This window comes from Pyrus communis, chromosome 5, assembly GCF_041283825.1.
Source record: "Pyrus communis isolate YQ-2024b chromosome 5, ASM4128382v1, whole genome shotgun sequence".
In the NCBI taxonomy this organism is placed as follows: domain Eukaryota; kingdom Viridiplantae; phylum Streptophyta; class Magnoliopsida; order Rosales; family Rosaceae; genus Pyrus; species Pyrus communis.
The window spans coordinates 34407629-34428162 of NC_142569.1; the positions used below are offsets into that span (position 1 = coordinate 34407629).

At 38.1% G+C, this 20534-nt stretch overlaps 1 protein-coding gene and 1 long non-coding RNA gene across 4 annotated transcripts; both read right to left on the reverse strand.

Annotated features, from left to right (window-relative positions):
• Positions 1 to 14009: 14009 nt before the first annotated feature.
• Positions 14010 to 16819, reverse strand: LOC148697218 (uncharacterized). Of its 2 annotated transcripts, XR_015963194.1 has the most exons (4): positions 16018 to 16819; positions 15881 to 15924; positions 14899 to 15687; positions 14010 to 14275 (listed from the first exon to the last, which is right to left on the reverse strand). It is a non-coding gene; the product is annotated as an uncharacterized LOC148697218 (long non-coding RNA). The 2 variants fall into 2 exon arrangements; XR_015963193.1 differs by having other exon boundaries at positions 14011 to 14275; positions 15881 to 16819.
• Positions 16820 to 18008: 1189 nt separating this feature from the next.
• On the reverse strand, positions 18009 to 20484 carry LOC137725983 (uncharacterized). Of its 2 annotated transcripts, XM_068464832.2 has the most exons (3): positions 20040 to 20480; positions 19701 to 19823; positions 18009 to 18677 (listed from the first exon to the last, which is right to left on the reverse strand). In XM_068464832.2, exons 1-3 carry the CDS (start codon positions 20191 to 20193, stop codon positions 18241 to 18243), a joined length of 714 nt encoding a protein of 237 aa, XP_068320933.2. In that variant the 5' UTR covers positions 20194 to 20480; the 3' UTR covers positions 18009 to 18240. The 2 variants fall into 2 exon arrangements, with proteins under 2 accessions (XP_068320933.2, XP_088551211.1); XM_088695085.1 differs by lacking the exon at positions 19701 to 19823 and having other exon boundaries at positions 20040 to 20484.
• Positions 20485 to 20534: the final 50 nt, after the last annotated feature.

Below are 20534 nucleotides of genomic sequence, written 5' to 3' on the forward strand. Positions count from 1 at the left end.
TAGGAAACCAAAGTTAAATAAAAAAACTAACCTTATAAATTTAAACAAACATAAAATCCCAACAATCCCCCACTTGGTTAACAATCCCCCACTTGGTTATTTAAAGCTTGCTCCTTGAGTACATCATCATAGAGTTGTGCATGCATAATGGTGTTATGTAACTTTGAACCCAGACTCTGACAACAAAGCACATGCAACCCTTCTTGGGTGAAGCTTAAAGCTAGCACGATTCGGCCATGTGCTTGTATCCCAATTTAGTGACAGTGCTAGAAGTTAGCCCTGTAACTTTATAGTAGGAGGCCTCACCTTCACCATCACAAAGGTGAAACTATCAAAGACGCTCCTATAGCTAGGTATCTCACTCATCCTTTACATATGCTACAGGATTTCATGCCTCTACTCGAGTTTAACGACAACTTCTGTAAGAAGTATGGCATGAATCCATATCAATCCATGAGTTGTTATTACCTATTGAACCAATTTCTTGGGATCTCCAGTCCAAAGGTTAGGTTACCATCTCAAGTGACTCAACTTAACAAGGGCTTTAACCCCATTCCATTAGAGGTTTTCCAAACTTTCTCTTGTGCTAATCCTTTTGTCATAGGATCAGCCAGGTTATCTTTAGACCTTACATGGTCTATTCTGACAGTTCCTATGGAAAGAAATCTTCTCATTGTGATATGCTTTCAATGAATCTGTTGTCTCTTCCCATTATAATATCGATTTTCAACCTTTGCAATCGCTGTTGTGCTATCACAGTGAATAAGCACTGCAGGCAGTGGTTTTTCCCACAAAGGAATATTATACAAGAAATCTCTCAACCATTTTGTTTCTTCACTAGTTGTTGCTAGTGCTATTATTTCATATTCCATCTTTGATTGAGCAAGAATGGTCTGTTTCTTAGACTTCCACTGGACTGCAGCCCCATCTATGTTAAAAACATAGCCACTCGTGTCTTGAGTGTCTTCTGAAAGTGTATTATAGTCAGCGTAGTTATATCCTTCAAGGACAGCGGGAAACTTTTCATAGCATAGACCAAAGTTGATGGTGCTCTTAAGGTATTTCATTACCCTTTCAATAGCACGCCAGTGCTCAACACTTGGATTGCTCGTGAACCTGCACAAGACCCCCACTGCATAGGCTATATCTGGCCTAATGCAATGAGTTGCATACCTTAAACTTCCGATGATGCTTGCATATTTAGTTTGTCTAACATTGTCTCCAGTGTTCCTGAATAATTCCACACTAGGATCATATGGTGTACATGCAGGCTTACAATCAAAATAACTGAATCTTTTTAGAATTTTCTCTACGTAATGTGATTGATCTAAAGAAAACCCTTTTTCAGTTTTACTAACCTTAATACCAAGAATAACACTTGCCTTTCCTAAGTACTTCATGTCAAAATTAACACATAACAGTGACTTTACTTGATTTACCACATGAATATTAGAGCCCAAGATAAGCATGTCATCAACATATAAGCAAATTATAGTGCATATGTTATTCACAGATTTGACATACATGCATCTATCACTTTCATTAATTTTGAAACCATTATTTATGAGCAAACTATCAAACTTAGCATGCCATTGTTTTGGCGCTTGTTTTAAGCCATAGAGTGACTTGTCTAATTTACAAACCTTATGCTATTGGCCAATTATTATAAAGCCATCAGGTTGATCCATATAAATCTCTTTATCTAACTCTCCATTAAAAAAAAAACAATTTTAACTTCCATTTGATGCACAACTAAATCAAATAATGAGGCTAATGCAAACAAAACACGTATGGAAGTAATTCTAGTGATTGGTGAGAATATATCAAAGAAATCAACATTCTCTCGTTGTGTAAACCCTTTAGCACCTAACCTGGCTTTAAACTTGTCCACAATTCCATCAGCTTTTAGCTTCCTCTTTAGTATCCATTTGCACCCAATGGTCTTGCATCCAGGGGGAAGATTAACCAAATGCCTGGTTTTGTTGGATTCTAGTGAATCCATTTTATCGTTTATGGCTTCTTGCCATGAATCTGCATCTAAAGAAGTCAAGACTTCTTGGAGTGTTTTAGGATCTCTTCCAGTGTGTAAGCTTGGAGGTCAGTCCCAAAATCCTTGGCCACTTTGGGCCTCTTACTCTTTCTTGGTTCAAAGCTAGTTTCAACCGAATCACTGAGACCATGGTTGCTCATTCCAGACAACCCCAAATTAGTGGAGGTTGAACCCCCACTATTGTTTGGCTTAAAAGGAGATTTATTTTCAAAAAATTCAGCATCATTTGATTCAATAATGACACGGTCAACCTTGATATCCTCCAAAAATCAGGGTAGGCATGTATTGGCCGACATTCGAAGGTGACGAAGCCATACTAACATGCATGAGAACTATGAAGAAAGAACAAACATAAATAAAACTCGTAAATTTAACTATAATGAATATGCAATTGTGGAACGTGTTCAAAACATACAACTAATCCAGAACATTGTAGAAGGAATATTATAAAAATGTACGAACAAAGAAAAGGGTCCTACATCGAGGGACTCAAAGATACCGATATGGGAGTGCCTTGACGCCATTATTGTACGCCTCGATTCTAAGTAAGATACTCCGTTGTCGAAGAGCCATGCAAAGTAGGGTAGACGAAAACGCACTAACAAGCACACCAATTTGGAGATGTGTTGTGGTCGGAGTTGGCCGGAATCTGGGGAAGTCTCCCCGAGCATTTTGTCGGAGTGGTGAGAAATCATCTTGAGTTCATCAGGAAGAAGATGAACAGTGGCCTCTACCACTGTCAAGTTTCCAGGTCCTTAGTTTGGATCCGAGACAACGACGTTCAGGTGGTGGTGATGTTCATTGAGGTTGTTGTTTGTGTGTCTGTGGCTCGGAAAGGAGATGAGAATGCATCCGAGAGAAATGGGAGGGAGATGAAGAGAGATAGAGTGTAAATGGAGATAGAGAGAGTGACAGAAGAGAGGGAAAAAGAGAGATAGCCGAAGACCGAAAGGCAGTGGTGGGCTCTACTGGCACACCAAATAAGATTCACCAAAGACAATTCAAAATAAATATCCCCACCAAAGTGAAATTAAAAAATTGCCTTCGATGTTTCGTGTTTCGTAAAATAATTCGAGACGGGTTAGTACAATTTATAGCAAGTTATTTCAAATTTCGAGAACGAAATTTTCTTAACTGGGGTAGTTGTAACGACCTGTCCTGAATTATTTTATGAAACACAGAACATCGAGGGTAATTTTGTACTTTCACTTTGGTTGGGATATTTATTTTGAATTTTGTCTTTGGTGAATCTTATTTGGTGTGCCAGTGGGGCCTACCACTGCTTTTTGGTCCTCGGTTATCTCTCTTTTTCCCTCTCTTCCATCACTTTTTCTGTTTCTCTCTCCCTTTACACACTATCTCTATTCCTCTCCCTTCCATCTCTCTTGGATGCACTATCCTCTCCTCTCTGAGCCACAGACACACAAACAACAACAACCTCAGCAAACATCACCACCACCTGAACGTCGTTGTCGCAGACCCAAACCAAGGACTTGGAAACTCGACAGTGGCAGAGGCCACTATTCATCTTCTTCCCAACGAACTCAAGACGATTTCTCACCACCTCGACAAACTGCTAGGGGAGACTTCCCCAGATTCCGGCGAGAACTCGTGTTTTCCATGCCATTTTCCAGCCAACTCCGGCCGCAACACCGCTCCAAATTGGTGCGTTTGTCAGTGGCATTTCTATCCACCCTAGTTTGCATGACTCTTCAACAATGAAGTATCTGACTTAGAATCTAGGTGTACCATCTTGGCGTCAAGGCACTCGTGCATTGATATCTTCAAGTCCTGTCGGTGTAGGACCCTTTCCTTTGTTCGTACATTTTTATAATATTCCTTCTTCAATGTTCTGGATTAGTTGTTTGCTTTGAACACGTTCCACAATTGCATATTCATTATAGTTAAATTTACAAGTTTTATTTATGTTCGTTCTTTCTTCATAGTTTGCATGCATGTTAGTATGGCTTCATCACCTTCAGGTGTCAGCTAGCACATGCCTACCTTGGTGTTTAGAGGATATCAGGGTCGCGTGTGTCAAATAATAACATGATTTTTCAAGTCATAGAACTTATATGCTTTACTATTGGATGCATAGCCAATAAAAACACATTTAAAAGCCTTACTTGCTAACTTTGATCTCTTAATATCAGGTTTGCGTACATACGCTAAACAACCCCATGTTCTTAAGTAGGACACATTAGGTTTCTTATTCTTCCAAATTTCATATGGTGGAGTTTTTGTTTTTGAAGAAGGAAGTATATTAAGAACATAACAGACAATTAATAAGATTTCACCCTACCAATATGAAGCACTACCAGAATTAAGAAGCACAACCACTGTTAATTCACAAAGTGTCCTATTTCTTCTTTTGGCCTTAGCATTCATCTGTGGAGTATAAGGTGTAGTTGTTTCATGTATTATACCTAGGTTTTTACAGTGCTCATTGAAACCCCCAAATTCATATTCAAGTCCCATATCATTACGTAACCTTTTCATTCTTTTATTGAACTGATTCTCTATTTTAGCTAAGAATAGTTTGACCATGTCAAAATCTTCACTCTTATTTTTCATCAGGTAAACATAAAAATAATTAGAGTGATCATCTATAAAAGTAATGAAATACCGTTTCCCATTTCTAGTAATTACCCCATCAAACTCACAGATATCAGTGTGGATTAGTTCAAGTAACTTAGTTTCTCTAATTACTAATTTGTGTGGAGCTCTAGTGACCTTAGCTTGACTACAGAATTCACACTTTTCAAAATTGTTTAGTGAAAGTTCAGGAAGCAGTCATAGGTTACTCATTTGTTTCACTAGTTTCTTATTTATATGATAGAGTCTATCATGCCAAACATTATAGGAACAAAGCATATAAGCAGAAACAACATTTTTATTCATAACATCAACATTTAACTTAAACATGCCATCAATAGCATACCCCTTCCCCACAAAGACACCATTCTTTGTGAGAGTATACAAATCAGCCCCAATTGTTTGAGTAAACCCAACTTTGTTGATAAGGTAACCAGAAACCAAATTTTTCCTGATCTCTGGAACATGCAACACCTCTTTCAATATTACTGCTTTTTCTGAGGTGAACTTGAGCTCAACATTCTTGACTCTGACAACATTAGTTGAGTGAGAGTCACCCAACAAAACCCTTTTGTCTTCAGCTTTAGTGTAGGACTTAAAAAGCCCACGATCATAGCAGACATGGTATGCAGCACCAATGTTTACCCACCACTCCTCAGATCTATCAACTAGGTTGATCTCGGACACCATTACAATGAGTTGACCTTCAGTGAGGTTCACTTGAGGAGCAACTGTAAGGACCCACATCGCCCAGGGGAGTGGATCCTTTAAGCCTTATATGTATATTCTCATCTTTACCTAGCACGAGGCATTTTGGGAACTCACTAGCTTCGGGTTCCGTAGGAACTCCGAAGTTAAGCGAGCAATCCCAGGATGGATGATCCCCTCGGAAGTTCTCATGCAAGTTCTCAGAAATAAAACCGTGAGGGCATGGTCAGGGCCCAAAGCGAACAATTATGGTGGAGTCGAGCCCGGGATATGGTGGGGGCTTGGGCCGGGATGTGACAGCAACTCTTTGTTTGTTGCGACAATTGCGAGCAAGATGTCCAGGTTTTTCATAGTTGTAGCACAAAAATGGCTCAGCTGTTTCATCTCTTGAGAGGGTAGTTTTTTGGTGTTGTTTCAATAAGTGTTATGTACCTTCACAGGGTTCTTGTTACTGGAGCGATTCTTGGTAGCATTCTTCAGATTCTTGCTGTGTGGTTTGAGGACAACAGTTGCATGGTTCTTCGAGTGTGGTTTCTTGTTGGTATTGGAGATGACCAGAAATTCCTCTTTCATGTTACTGTTTCCTTGCCTCATCCTCAATTCGCAGACGCATGATCAAGTTCTCTAGTGAAAACTCCTTTGTCTTATGTCGCAGATCCTTCCTGAATTCCTTCCAGCTTTGTGGCAGTTTGTCAATGATCACAGCAACCTGGAATTGTTCATCTTTCATTCCCTCATACACGATCTCAAGGGCAATCTTTTGTAGCTCATGTGATTGGGCCTCCACAAGTTTGTCATCCACCATTTAGAACTTGAGATAACGGTTGATTGCAAACTTCATTGCTCCAGCTTCTTCAATATCATACTTCTTTTGGAGAGCATCCCACAGTTCCTTAGCAGAATTACAAGAAGAATAGTAGTCATAGAGATCATCACATAAGCCATTCAACATGTATTTTTGCACAGAAAGTCATTTTCAGTCTAGGTTTGAAACAATTTAAATTGTTCAATAGTTGGATCTTCAGGTAGTAGTGGCATCTCAGAGGTGCAGTTTGAGGCAATTTTGTTAGTGGTCAGGAAAAAGCATCATCTTTTGCCTCCAACGTTTGAAGTGAAGTCCTTCAAAGTTGGTGGGTTTGTTCAAATCAGCGACAAAGGGATTGATTTCAGTGTCCATGGCGGATAAGTAATGTCTTAAAAATGTTGATGGTACTGCACAAATTCAAAACAAAGAACAAGGTTACTAGAAAAACAAATATTGCAGACTTTTCTTGGGTTGAGTTTCAGACAATGTCACTTTCTTTAAGACATTTCATAGCTCTGCCCAAGTTGTGCAAGCAGTCAAAAGTACCACGACGTCCCCAGGATAAAACAGCCTAGAAAACACCTCTATATAGACCTTTCTTTGCACTAAGGAGGATCCAAAGCTTTCACCACTCTTATACTCAAAGTTCTTCTAGATTTTCTTAGTTTTATCTCAATGTGTGTGTAGCAGCAAACCCTAGTATTTATACACAATTGCAAGACTTTAACATTGAAGTAGTTGAGCAGATCACGCCCAAAAAATCTGCCCCAAAACAAGGGAGTAAAGCCACTTTGTTGAGAGAGAATAGGTCTCCCAAATCAAAATAAAACCTTGCAGGTTAAGAAAAGATTTTCTCCATAAAAATAGGAAACCAAAGTTAATCAGAAAACCAACTCTAATAAATTTAAATAAACATAAAATCCCAATAGAAGCGTTTGGCCATGAAGAACCTAGGGAACAATTAGAGGATTTGTGGACTCGAACTTGGTTTCCAACGATCCAACTGTGAACAAAAAACCAGTTGTAGTCCAGACTAGCAATGAATGATCCACGCGATACTGGGGGATTAAATATCGTAAGTTTTTGGCAATCAAGTAATTGTGATCAATATTTACCATATTATATAAAATGTCTTTGAAATCAACTAAGATTAAGAAAAATGGGTTGTAATAATGGTAATTGGCAATTATGAAGAAAACACATGTCAATGGGCACTTGTAAACTTGGCAATCAAAATTTCCAGTCCTTTCCACTTCCCTCATAAATCACAATAATTATCTATCTTCTCCCTTACCATACTTGGCAGTGCTGCCTGCTGTGCCTCCCGCTCTTATCCTACACACTGCCCACCACTTAAAATGCGCACCCTCCTCACTCTGAGGCCACCTCCACCGTCGTCGTCTTTCCGCCTCCTCCTTCCTCTTCAGCTCCCAACCCAACAGGCGCTTCCACTTCCTCACCCCGTGCTCTTCTCTCGAGCAGTCAAAGAAGAAGTCCCCAGAGCACACCCAATGCTCCTCCGCAGAGCCAGCGCTGGTTCTTCAACACCCCTAGGAATGACGACGGCAGATAAATTGAAAAGGCCGGGACGATGACAACGCCTTCGAAAGCGACACTGCGTTTAAAGGCACTGTCATGGCCGGTGTTTTCCTGATCGGTATTGTTGAACTCTCTTCCATTTGCTTTAAATTTAGCTGGTAATAAGTTTTTGGATGTTGAAGGCAAGAAAGTATACGTCATGCCTTGGACGAAATCCAATATGGCGAACATGAAGCCTTACTTGCCTCCAATAGACTTTAGCTTGTAATTTGACTGTAGTCACTGTTTGAATTTTGGGAAACAAAGTTAATCGCTTGGAAGTATAATATTTATTTGGAATTATGCCAAGCATTTCAGATGGCGATCTGAATTGTCATACCTCTTTAGTAGACTTCGTGATGGTTCTCTTGAGTTTCCGACTTTGGAACTTGTAGAATTGTGATCCCGTCTATGAATGAATGATTTTGTAGATGTGAATCTTCCTTGTGAATTTTGCTCTTCTATTATTTACCCTTGTGCTTTTGGTTTCTATTTGCATGGTAATTTATGGACATTGTGCGTTGTTAATTTTGCTGGAACTTCCTTCTACTTATAGGTCTGGTGGGTTCTTCCACCACTTATGTCATTGTTAGGACTTTCGTCGTCTTTGAACCATCCTTTTGGGGATAGTCTCTTAAGTGGTTTATCATTTCATGTATTGTGGATAACAAAGTTATGATTTGAGTGGAATATTAACGCAAATTTTAAATAACCGAAAAATCGCGGCAGAAAAAAGGATCCAAATAAGAGCATCTCCAAAGAAGATGTTAAAATATCCAAACAAGCAATAAGAGTAAAAAAAGACAGCTGCAATGTTTTCTAACCGAGAAGCCAAATCTGATGTGACATGACATGTAATGGCAGCTCTCTCCCTTGCTGTCAAATTTGACAGCAGCTTCAAATATTTTTTTATTAATTTATTTATCTGCAACTCTCTTCCTTCAATGGCATCCATGGCCGCCGAGCATCTCTCTCTCCCCCCTTTCTCCCCAACCTCTTTGTAACTTCACAGTCGGTTCACTCTTCGAATTTTGATCCCTCATCCGATCTTCCGCAATGTCCATCGCTGAACAACCCCACATCCAGAACGGACTTGAACCAGACCGGACAACAAATCTGAAACCTGAAGCTAAACCGGAGCCAGCGCCTGAACTAGAAGCTGAACCAGCACCGGGACTGGAACCCAAAATTAAATCAGAATCGGTGCTTGAGCTCGAAGATAAACCCGAGCCAGTGACAGAGGCCAAAGTTAGACCGGAACCCCTACTCGAACATGAACTGGTGGTGGCCGATGGCGCAATGATAGAATTAAAAGCACTCCACATAGTAGCACACAAATGTCCTATTGATTTTCCTTATTAACACTAAGATTTGTCAATTATAGCATACGAAAATAAGAGTCTTTCCCAAAGAAGATTGTTTTATCAAACTACTTAAAATGTCACAAAAACTAGGTTGTTCTACTAACCAGCCACGAAAAAATAATTATTAGACCAACTTACACTTATCTAAAGTCAACAAAATTTTACATGAAAACACTAGACTCACAGAACTACACTCACACAAATATTTGGGATTTTTGGAGTTGATTTGCTATTTAAACTAAATCGAACAAAAACAGAACAGAAACAAATTTTAAGTAGTCCACAAATTAAGAAAAACGAGTTAGGGGAAGTGCTATCCACCACCAAATAATCATGCAAACATGTTATGTTTCATTCAAATTCCTTCTATTTCTGGATGAAGATGCTCACGTTGGCTCAATGTTAGAACTCAACCTATTACTCTTTCTTATGTAGTATGTTAAGAGAATGGCGTTTTCAACTTAACTTAGTCCCTAACATGCAATCTAGAATGGTGTGTTCATAGATTTAACAAGTATAAATCATTAAGAACGAAAAGAGTTTGAGTCGTCACAAGGCATCATAAGTACTAGTGTTGTCTTACTTATCCTAGAAATTGGTTCACATGTTAATCGCAATTAACAAGTACTACTCTAGAACATATGTAGGTCCTCATTCAACAAGGGCAGGCACACACATATTCATAGCATTGGAATCCTAGATATGCTTACTAAGTATGCATCCATAGAAAACACATAAAGAATTCATCAATGAGACAAGTAGTGAACCAATTTTCATCCATTCATAAAAGTAATTCAAACGAAATGTCATAACAAACTTGCAATCACATTCGGGGCTTCAAACACAGCCCCTAACTACTAAAAATTTAGTTACACAATCCTTAAATTAAATCAAAAGATAGACATGAATTTGAGAAAATAGAACCGAAAGAAATCGACTGAGGCCTCCTCTTTCCTTCCTTCCCCAACGCTACTTTTAAACCAATTCTTGCTGCATCATTTTCTTCTCCTTAACTCACCCACTAATAGCCATTTAGTGATGACAATAAGTGAGAGGAAATGGTAAAACAATTGTAACTCCTTGGGTAGCCTTTATGCCAATTACTCCCACTTAATTTTCCATTTCCTCTGATATTTGAATAGGTGTCAGTTGAATTGTTCTTGGCTGCATCAGTTTTAGCTGCTATATTTATTGGGTTTATTGCTTTCATTGCAGTCTTGTCAGTTACAAATTGCTCAGCCTCATGGGAACCTTTCAGTGTTAAAACGGCCATAACTTCTTCTAGAAAATTATATTAGCAATCCGTGAAATACTCCAGAAAATAGACATCCATAGCTTTCCAAGCATATAAGGTTCATTCTCTAATTCATTCTGAGCTATTCGCAACTTGCTTCCAAAGTTAGCTGACCTGCACATGCAGTTTTGATGAATTTGTTACTTAAAATACCACTTGTGCTATTTTTCTTTTCTTTGCTTGACAAATCCTACAAAACAAAAAAACAAAGTAAATAGCTCAAAAATATAAGGAACTAACTAAGAAAAGACAAGTGAATTTGATGTGAAATATATATGAATATGAGCTTATCACACAGATTCGAAGGTGAACGAAGATCGAAGCCTCGATCCAACTGCACGGCCTATGAGCTGCACATCCGGAGCTAAAGAAAGACGAAGGAAGCCGTACATTCATGACTATCTCGAACTCGGCTTGTGTGGTTCCTTAGCTGACATCGCCTTTCCCTCATAATTCTTGCTCCTGTGTCACTTCCATGTTCGCCGCCAGTGGGTGCTATAAGCTCACTGAGCTTTCGGTTTTGTTCATTTCTTTCTGGGTACTCCAAACCCAAAAAATAATAATTTAATAAAATAAAAAGAAAATAAAATAGTGTAATAAAATAATATTTAATTTGATATATCGAGTGGAGGCAAATTTTTAAAAGATGTCAAAATGCCACATAGGCGGTCAAATTCAAATTTTATGTTTAAAATTTGACATCTCCTTTAAAGATGCTCTAAGGGACCAAAAGTATAATTAGAATTCGTCTGAGCAATGGACAAACTTACTGCCGTTTCACGATGAGCAAAGTTTTGATTTCATGTATCTCTTACTAGTCGCAAACCCTAAACTGAAAAGGGAAACAAAACGAGAAATGATAATAAATGATGTTAGAGATGTAAAAAAATCGATGTTAAAACGGATACTGAAAAGCCACTTAATGCTACAGTCTAGTGGTATTCTTCTTCACTTGCAGATGAGAGGTCTTAGGTTTGATTCTCACATTATTGCTAACTCATTGTAAGGCCAACTACTCCCCTCTTTTCCTTAGTGTTGATAATATCGCCAAAGCCAAGCTAAGTTCTCCAAATTGATGCGTGTGTTCCCCCTCATGGCTAAAAAGCCTTATTTATACTACTACAAAATAAAATCCTACCTAGAAAATGTCTTCTAAAAACTAGGAAACATAATAGAATATGAAATTGTTATTAGCACTCTAAAAATCTCATTTGGCACTCCAAACTTTCTATAATTAGAAAGAAAAGTGCACTTGTGAGAAGTGTAGAATCAAATTTTTGGAGTACTAATAACAATTCCCATAGAATAAGATAACAAGGAAATAAAAGGTTTCCTATTTGAATTGAAATTTGGACTTCTCAGAAAATCAGACTTTTGACCAACCAAATCAACTCCGATTTGGTCTCAAAAGGTCTCCTTTGAAAGTTTAAGTCGTCCCCACAAATCCTCAAAATATGTCATCTTGACCTCCAAAATGCCCAAAACGTCCAGAAACGTCAATTTAAGTAACACTACTACAAAATTATCTATAACTGGCGATCCAAAAATCGACAACAAACGTATATTACCGTCGGATTTTAAGCAAAATCCGACAGAAAATGGATGTAGTGGCAGATATAATAAGCGACAGAATTGCCAGCATCAGGAAATGAATTTTTCGATAGAAAATACTCTAAACCCGACAAAAGTTGTGTCGGATATAACCGACAGAGAATATATTAATAATGAATAAATAAGAGCATTTTTGTCGGCTAAAACCGACAGAATTCTTGTCGGATATAATCGACAGAGCATTTATTAATAAGAATAAATAAAAGCATTCTTGTCGGATAAAATCGACATAAAATATATTAATAATTAAAAAAAAATATAAACAACCACTTTCTGCATTTTCCATATCACCTTCATTCACTGCATTTTCCATATACACATCAAGATCAGACATTCACATTCCATTAGAATCACTCAATCACAGCATCGTTTGTTTCTACCTGCACACATTCACATTCCATTAGAATCACTCAATCACAGCAAGCATTGCTCATTCAATTGAATCTCTCCCCGAAATCGAATGAAAATCGAAATACATACAGTGTTGATGAGATCTATGATAATGGAGAGCTCCTGGTGCGCTAGCTACAAGTTTTCCACCATGCTCTGCCATTGTGGTGAAATCAAATAATTAAACCCTAAAAAGCACCACTGCAAATAGCATAAGAAAATCGAAATTAACCCTAAAGAAATTGGGAGAGAGGATATGAAAAGGGAATAACTTTTGGCCCTTTGAGTTGGTAAAAAAAACCCAACAGAGCAAAAGTCTCCAACTCCAAAAACTGTTGTGGGATTTTGAAAAGAGCGAGATAGAGAAAATATCAGAAGAAATGAAGCAAGAGTCACCACAATACATCAAAAGCCTCCAATTCCAAAGACTGTCGGTTAAATCCACGAATTCAAGCTTACGTTGGCCCAACAATACATTAAAAGTCTAAATCGAGCTAAATCCCAAGAAGACAGTCACCACCTAGCTTCGAACTTAACGACATTCGCCGGAATTCGTCGCAGTGATGACATGCATGCACAGATTCAAAACAGAGATTAAACTCCAGAGATTTTTGACATAATACTCATCAGAGATGGATTAGAACCCACACAACCAAGAGGGGAAAATAATTCAAACCTGAGATGGAGTTCGAGAGAGCTGAAGCTCTCAGCGTTAATGGCAGAGCACACAGTGATGCACCGATGATACATGCAACGCTGCAGGTTGATTCCCCATGTCCCAAGGGTTCGAGGTTCAGATTTTTTAGGGTTGATTTGGTTAGAGTTGAGAGGATTGGTGGGGGTTCTTCTCGAAGCTTAGAGAGAGGGAGAGTGTCGAGAGTTAAGAGTTGGGTTTCAGAAAAATGAATGAGATGAGTAGGGGCCGGATGTGGGTATAACCTCACCCCAGAAAATTTTCATTCCTGTAGGTTAAAAATGGCGGAAAAATTCCCCCCAAAATTTTGTTACGATTTAAAAAAATAAAATAATAATTGTTTGGTTTAATAAATAAATAAATAATATGTATTTAAATAGAATACGTTTTTAAAAATTAAATAAATAATTGTTTTTTTTTAAATAAATAATTGTTTGGTTTAATAGATAATAACCCATATAAAATATGCAATAAGGAAACAAAAAGATAATTATATAATGAAAATGTCATTGTTTAATATACCGTTTCAACGCGATATGTATTTTACGAAACTTTTTTCAACGATCCAACCGTCAAACTTATTTGTACACACTCCGAGATTGCATACGTAAAAAATCGTAAAAAAAAACATTCATAGATTACGTAACGGAACAAAAGTTTCGACGGTTATAAACAAAAAATCACAATTTAACAGTTATTTTAGCTCCGATTTTAATGATTTTTTACAGCTACACTCCTCGACCCTATAAGAATGCAATGAATAAATTTGATCTTCAATTTAAAATATTTACACTAGTGGATACCACAAAATCTTATTTTATACTTAATAGAAGTGTAATAATAACTCTAAATGTTTGTTTAATCTAGCGTTTTGATGTGATATGCATTCTACAAAACTTTTTTCAACGATCCAACAAACTTATTTGTACACTGTGACAGCCCGTCCCGAATTATTCGTACCGTAGATGTGAAATGACGTTTTTGCCCCTCAGCTGAGCACAACAATCACAAACTATTCCATACCTACCGTCAACAAGAGTTACCTCCAGAGGGTTTGGGATATGTATCATGTAAGGGCAACCAGCACTCGTGTGGTCTTTCTCCTTTTCACAAACTCCACAAGGACCATATCTAAGTTTTGCTGCTGCTAATTCTGCTTCAAAGTCCTTGTGCCCTTTCTTCTTTCCTGCCATTATTAAATACCAAAAACAAAAAGAATAAAAATCACATCAAGGTCCATATTGTTCCCTACACACAAGATAAGGCACAACAACATGACATTAAGCTTAGCATAGCCATGCCGCCTGCTTAATATATTATAGGGTTGGGGGATTTTATTACCAAGTTATCAATCATTTAATAATAGTTTAGGGCTTGTTTGGATGTACTTTTAAAATGGCTAAAAGCGCTTTTAGAGAAAGTGTTTTTGGGTTCCAAAACCACTTTAAGTGCTTTCGGCAAGAAGCACCAATTATGTGCTTCTTCCATGAAGCATTTAAGTGTTTTTTCAGGATTTACTTGCATTTTTACTGAGGATTGGTTCAAAAAATATTTCCACCAAAAACACTTTCAGTCATTTTAAAAGCACATCCAAACCAGCTCTTAATCTTTGTACATACTCCAGGGTGGGGGTGCATTTTATCTAGTAGCAACGGAATTGAACTTCAAGGATGGTACGCAGATGGATATTTTATTTACATTAAACTATCCCTAAATAAATAAATGTAGCACTTTACATTTTATCTACATAACCTCCCTAAAAGAATCCATAAGTACATAATAAACACTAAAAGATGAACGAAAACTTACGATTACGAGTCCCTCTATTTTGCCCCTGAACCGATTTTGACTTGGCTTTCGCGTGGGCTTCTACTTCTCCGCCGATTGCACGGCAGAACATGGCAACGCATTCCTATCCGTGGCCGACCACGGGAGCGGATCTCAAAGTCCGGCGGATCATGGCTTTCTGCGAGTGAGAGAGACCCTGAAACCTTTGCTATTGCTCGCTTTTGGATAATGACACATGTTTATTTTCTTTTGGGCCGGACAGGTGACCCATCTTTTGGGAGGTTCTCAAGCAAGATATTTATGTTCTTCCTATGAAGACGGGTGACCCATATTTTGCATAATAAAAATTGACGCCCTCGGTTGAACGCCCCTCCACGTTGGTGCCTGTCAACATCGGTGCGCGGAGATGTACGTGGAACCTTTTGTGGAGGGCCCTAACAAGGGCTACGGCTACCAATTTGTTTGGATCAGGAGGAGCCCACTGAAGATTGAATGCGTACATTTGGGAGGCTCATATTTCATGTATTGTTTGCACTTTTACCTTCGCTAAACGATTTAAGTACAAATTTTACTAATTTTTTCATCTCTGCAGAGCTTATAATATATATGAAGCAGCAAAAAATTACCAAAAAGAGTAGTCACATCAAATTCATAAACTTGTTTATTATCATATCTAATCGTGATTTTGAAGGAAACAGTATTGGAGACGACTAAAATATACTAATTTTATCCAAGGAAATTCACGATCACCAAATGCAGCACCAAGTTGCAGAGAATCAAATCTGCAAAAGCCCGTTCCGGTGCTAAATCCTGCAGTTTTTACACGCATTGATCAGGATGACGGAATATAATGAGAAAGATGTGGTAAGACAATGTTACCTATCTTGTAATATCTCAATATACGATGAAGAATTGCACGAGAAAGAAAACTAGTCCAGAATATGCATACACATCACAACTAACAATTTGTGAATCGGACACAAGGACAAGAATCACACTTTACCTTAAATTCTTTGTTTTCTTTGCTCGCTTGAATACGGAGACAAACTGCAAAAGAAGCAATCAGGTTGAGAATTAAAATCCTCACATCTCATATGGATTTACACCTGAAAGAGAAATAAACTACATATTCCTCCTTACCAGCAAGGACTGCTGTCCCGATGCAAGAAGCAGATAGTCCAGAACTGTAATTCTAGAAACAGGGTGGAAGTGTCTGTGCCAGACGTGCAGAGATAACCACAGGAACCTCAAACATATATTCGTCTACACTAACGTCTTACTTAACATCTGGAAAATAACATGGTACTTGTACAGTTGTACTCCCAAACATGCTTGCAGACGGTAATTTTCTCTTGTGAAAAAACTTAGACAGATTTTAACAGCTAGAGAGGAAATAACTAAATCAATTTTTAAGTCGCCGGTGTAAGTCATTTTTCTCATTTGATATAGCTTGTATTACTAATCATTTCACTTTGAACATAACTAGCTTCAGATCAATACAAACAAAACTCTATTTCCTCGAGATCGCATCGAAATGGGCATCGCGATCTCTGCAAAATGATATTTCCCGAAATTTCCCCAAAACTGAAATTGAGATGATGAAATTACCTGGATAAGAGTTGTGGATACGGCGAACCCGATATAGAGATCAATGATTTGGAATTTGAACACATACAAAAAGAAAATCAAAAATTGGGTTAAGCTTTTCTCTGCTTTCAGTTTGTGAAGCATTAGAGAGAGAGAGAGGAGACCTTGAGAGTGGTGGGAGTGGCGGAGTATGCTGAGCGAAGAGAATCGAAGAGAGCAACCGCATCCGTTGACGAATGTGATGCTTTCGATATTTTTCACTCTCTTCTTCTTCTTGTTCAGTTGTTCTTCAGTCTTCGTCCTTCTCTCTCTGTTCTGCTTTCAGACAGACTTTCCTGGATCCAATTCGGGGACATTATCGTCATTTTAAATAATTGTAAAGGTTTCGGTGGAGTTGGGTGGGCTTCTTCAAATTATCTTCCCTTTCATTATAGTTGGGCCGAGACAGGCTTCAGTGTTCTATTTGTTTCCTTCAATCTAAATAGTAAAATACAATCTTGTTCAAAAAAAAAAAAGAAAAAAAAAGGATAAAATACAACCCACTTTGAATTGCTTTTTACGTTTCATTCTACTTTTAAGGAGAATATTGGCGTATGCAATCGAGTTTGAATATAATTTCTTGTGGTTTAAAGTAGAAAGTAAAATAAAAAGTTAAAAAAGGAGAAATCCTAATATTGGTCCTGGAAGTTTTTATTTTGTTTTATACTAGCATTCCAACACGCGTGTGAAAGACTTTTTTTTCAATCATTGCGCGCTACACGCACAATGTAGAAACTTTTATTTTATTTTTTTCGTATTTGTATTTATGAATAGACTAAACGAACGATGACCTAATTGTCAACTAAAAAGATATTTCAAGCTCTTCTCCACATCACACTGTGAAGTGGAGCTTTTCACGCGCAAGATATGAACAAAGGAATCATGCATACTTCAATGAGAATAAAATTCATTGATTCTAAATAACTAATGTTGCCAATGTACCATACAAATTAGTAAACAAGTCAGGAAACTACCAATGAGAAAAAAAAGGATTCCGCTTTTAGCTTCCAACATTCTGAAAACCTATAAAATATAATTTTGTTGCACATTTTGACTTATTGGACTGCCATTTGCTTTTTGTATGATAACATTTGGATAACTAAATCAATTTTTAAGTCACTGGTGAGAGTCATTTTTCTCATTTGATATAGCTTGTATCATTTCACTTTGAAATTAACTAGTTTCAGATCAATACAAACAAAACTCATTTCCTCGAGACACCCAAACTAAAATTGAGATCATTGAGTTACCTGGATGAGAGATGTGGATAGGGCTAAACCCAGCATAGAGATCTGGAAATTTAACACATACAAAAACAAAAAAGAAAAATCGAAGAGAGCAAGGGCATCCTGACCCATTGACGACGTTGATGATTCCCCCAATTTTCTCTCTTCCTCTTGTTGTTCAGTCTTCGTATATATATCCCTTCAGTTTTAGTTGAGGCGACTGAGAGTTAGTCCATTAAATCTAGACCTTACAACCAACCAACCTCATAGATAGTAAAATGGATGGTAAAATGGACTCCCATATATCATTCATACTTAACAGAAACGTAATGGCACTTCAAACAAGACCAGTAATTTAACACGACACTACATGTGTTCAACGTTAATTTAAGTCATAATAATTAAAAGCCTGAAAAAGGAAAGCGTCGCGCCCTCCAAATTTCTATAGCAGCGGCAGCATCGGTTTATGATTCCTCAAGTTCCCCAGGCTCCATGTCCCTCATTCCTTTCCTCAAGCATCATATTCATTTTCCTCATCCTTCCTTTGCACGGCCCTAAAATATGGTTCTAAGTCCAGAAATTCTTTCTCGGGTTCCTGCATCAAACAATAACGTTCCTCTTTAATGTCTTTTCTCCATTTCGCAACTTCCTCGGGCCCAATGCACGGGCAATCTGCAGTCCAGTGCTCACCCGATACCAAACAATGGCCACAAAACTTGAGAGTAGCACGTCCAGTCCAGCCCCGGCGACCAGGATGCCCACCAGGCCGACCACAATACTTGCACCTTATTCCATACCTACCATCAAGAACAGTTACCTCCAGAGGGTTTGGGATACATTCTTTGTAAGGGCACTCATCAAGCCAGTGGTCTTTCTCCTTTCCGCAAATTCCACAAGGACCACATGTAAGTTTTTTCGCTGCTAATTCTGCTTCGAAGTCCTTCTTTCCTGCCATTATTAACAACCAAAAACAAAAAGAAAAAAAATCACATCAAGGCCCATATTCCCAACACCCAAGATAAGGCAGAACAACATGATATTAAGGTACACACACCAGCTGATCGTAGAGTAACATAAGTAATTCATTTCACAAATTTAATTTAAAGGACCGTTTGCTTTCTCAAGCTTAAATAAGTAAGCTTAGCATAGCCATGCCACCTGCTTAATATATTCCACTAAAAAACTGTTTAGCGGCAACACAACTGTAAAGACAGTCTACCAGAACTAAGAAAGAAAATTACAAACAATGAATTTCCGCTATGAAACTTTAAAGCGCATATTTTCAATTTTAAAATAGTACCACAAGCAGAAAGTTTGCTGAGAAAATAAAATCTTGCATGGTAACAAAAAGCAAAGACGAAATGGAGATTTTGCTGACAGAAAAAAAACTCAATATATATGGGGTAGAAATTGTAGACGGAGGTGTTTACAAAATCTCATGAAATAATTATCACACTCGGAAATTGACATTCATAAGCAACAAAAATAGTCACACTATTGAACCAAGTACACAAACTCTCAGCCAACTCATTGTCATCGCAATGTTAATGGGTAGCCTATGTAGACTAGACATACTCAGCCAACAACAAATATCTACAAGAAATAAAACTGAATTCAACAATTTAATAATAGTTTAATCTCTGTAACGACATAATACCCATATGTTTACAACTGAAATACATACTCTAGGGTTGTTGCTGGGGGAGGGGGAGAGGATTTTACAACAAAGTTATCAATCATTTAATAATAGTTTAATCTCTGTTACGACAACAAACCCCATAGAGTTACAACTGAAATACATACTCTAGGGTGGGGGTACATTTTATCTGGTAGCAACGGAATTGAACTTCAAGGATGGTACGCAGATGGATATTTTATTTACCAAACTACAGGCTCAATTAAACTGCTAACCAAATAGAAGCCATGCACAGGCGTTGAAAGCAAAGACAAAGGGTAAAATGAAAAGCATACCTTGGGCCGCACCGCAAACAGGATCATCCACAAGACTGGCACGTCCCATACGAATCACTTCACCACGACTCTCTGGTTTTTTGGTTACATCTCCATGAGTTTTTGGTTCTATTGCCTTGTGATCTGTTTGAATTTTGCAATTCCATCTTAGAGTCAAATACAAATAAAATGCGAATTACATAATGTCTAGATCATACCAAGGAGCATCTCAAGGCCCGTGTAATAGGAACATCTGAAATTTTATTGCATAAACTCCCTAAAACAATTTATTTACATAAACTCCATAAAACAAGCCCTAGAAGTGCGTAATAAACCCTAAAAAAAAGAAAAAAAACTTACGATTACGAGTTCCTCTGTTCTGCCCCTGCGCCGATTCTGACTTGGCTTTCGCGTGGGCTTCTGCTTCTCCGCCGATTGCGCGGCGGAACATGGCAACGCATTCCTGAACGCGGCCGCCGATCACGGGAGCGGATCTGAAAGTCCGGCGGATCATGGCTCTCTGCGAGTGAGAGAGACCGAGAAACCTTTGTTATGGCTCGTTTTTGTGTGATAAAAGATGTATAACTCTTCTGGGCGTTCTCGAGCAACAGCACCAATTTTCCAGTACGTGCGTTTACAGAATGGAATAATAGCCGTTAGATCGTTTTGAGCCTACCGATCTGACGGCTCCGAGCAACACAATTCAGTGTGGGCCTGACGGGTGACCCAGCTTTTGGGAGGTTTTCAAGCAAGATATATATGAATTCGGGTGGGTAATCGGAATAAACCCAGAATTCGAAAGGGCATTAAAATACAGAAATTTGTATTTCTATGTATACTAAAACTGAAAATAGC

Bases quoted from the DNA above. Each gene is read 5' to 3' on its own strand.
- LOC137725983 (XM_068464832.2), bottom strand. From the start codon at position 20,193: ATGATCCGCCGGACTTTCAGATCCGCTCCCGTGATCGGCGGCCGCGTT. The intron at 19,824-20,039 runs GTAAGTTTTTTT...AAATTCAAACAG, and splicing joins GAACAGAGGAACTCGTAATC to ATCACAAGGCAATAGAACCA. The intron at 18,678-19,700 runs GTATGCTTTTCA...TAATAATGGCAG, and splicing joins TGTTTGCGGTGCGGCCCAAG to GAAAGAAGGACTTCGAAGCA.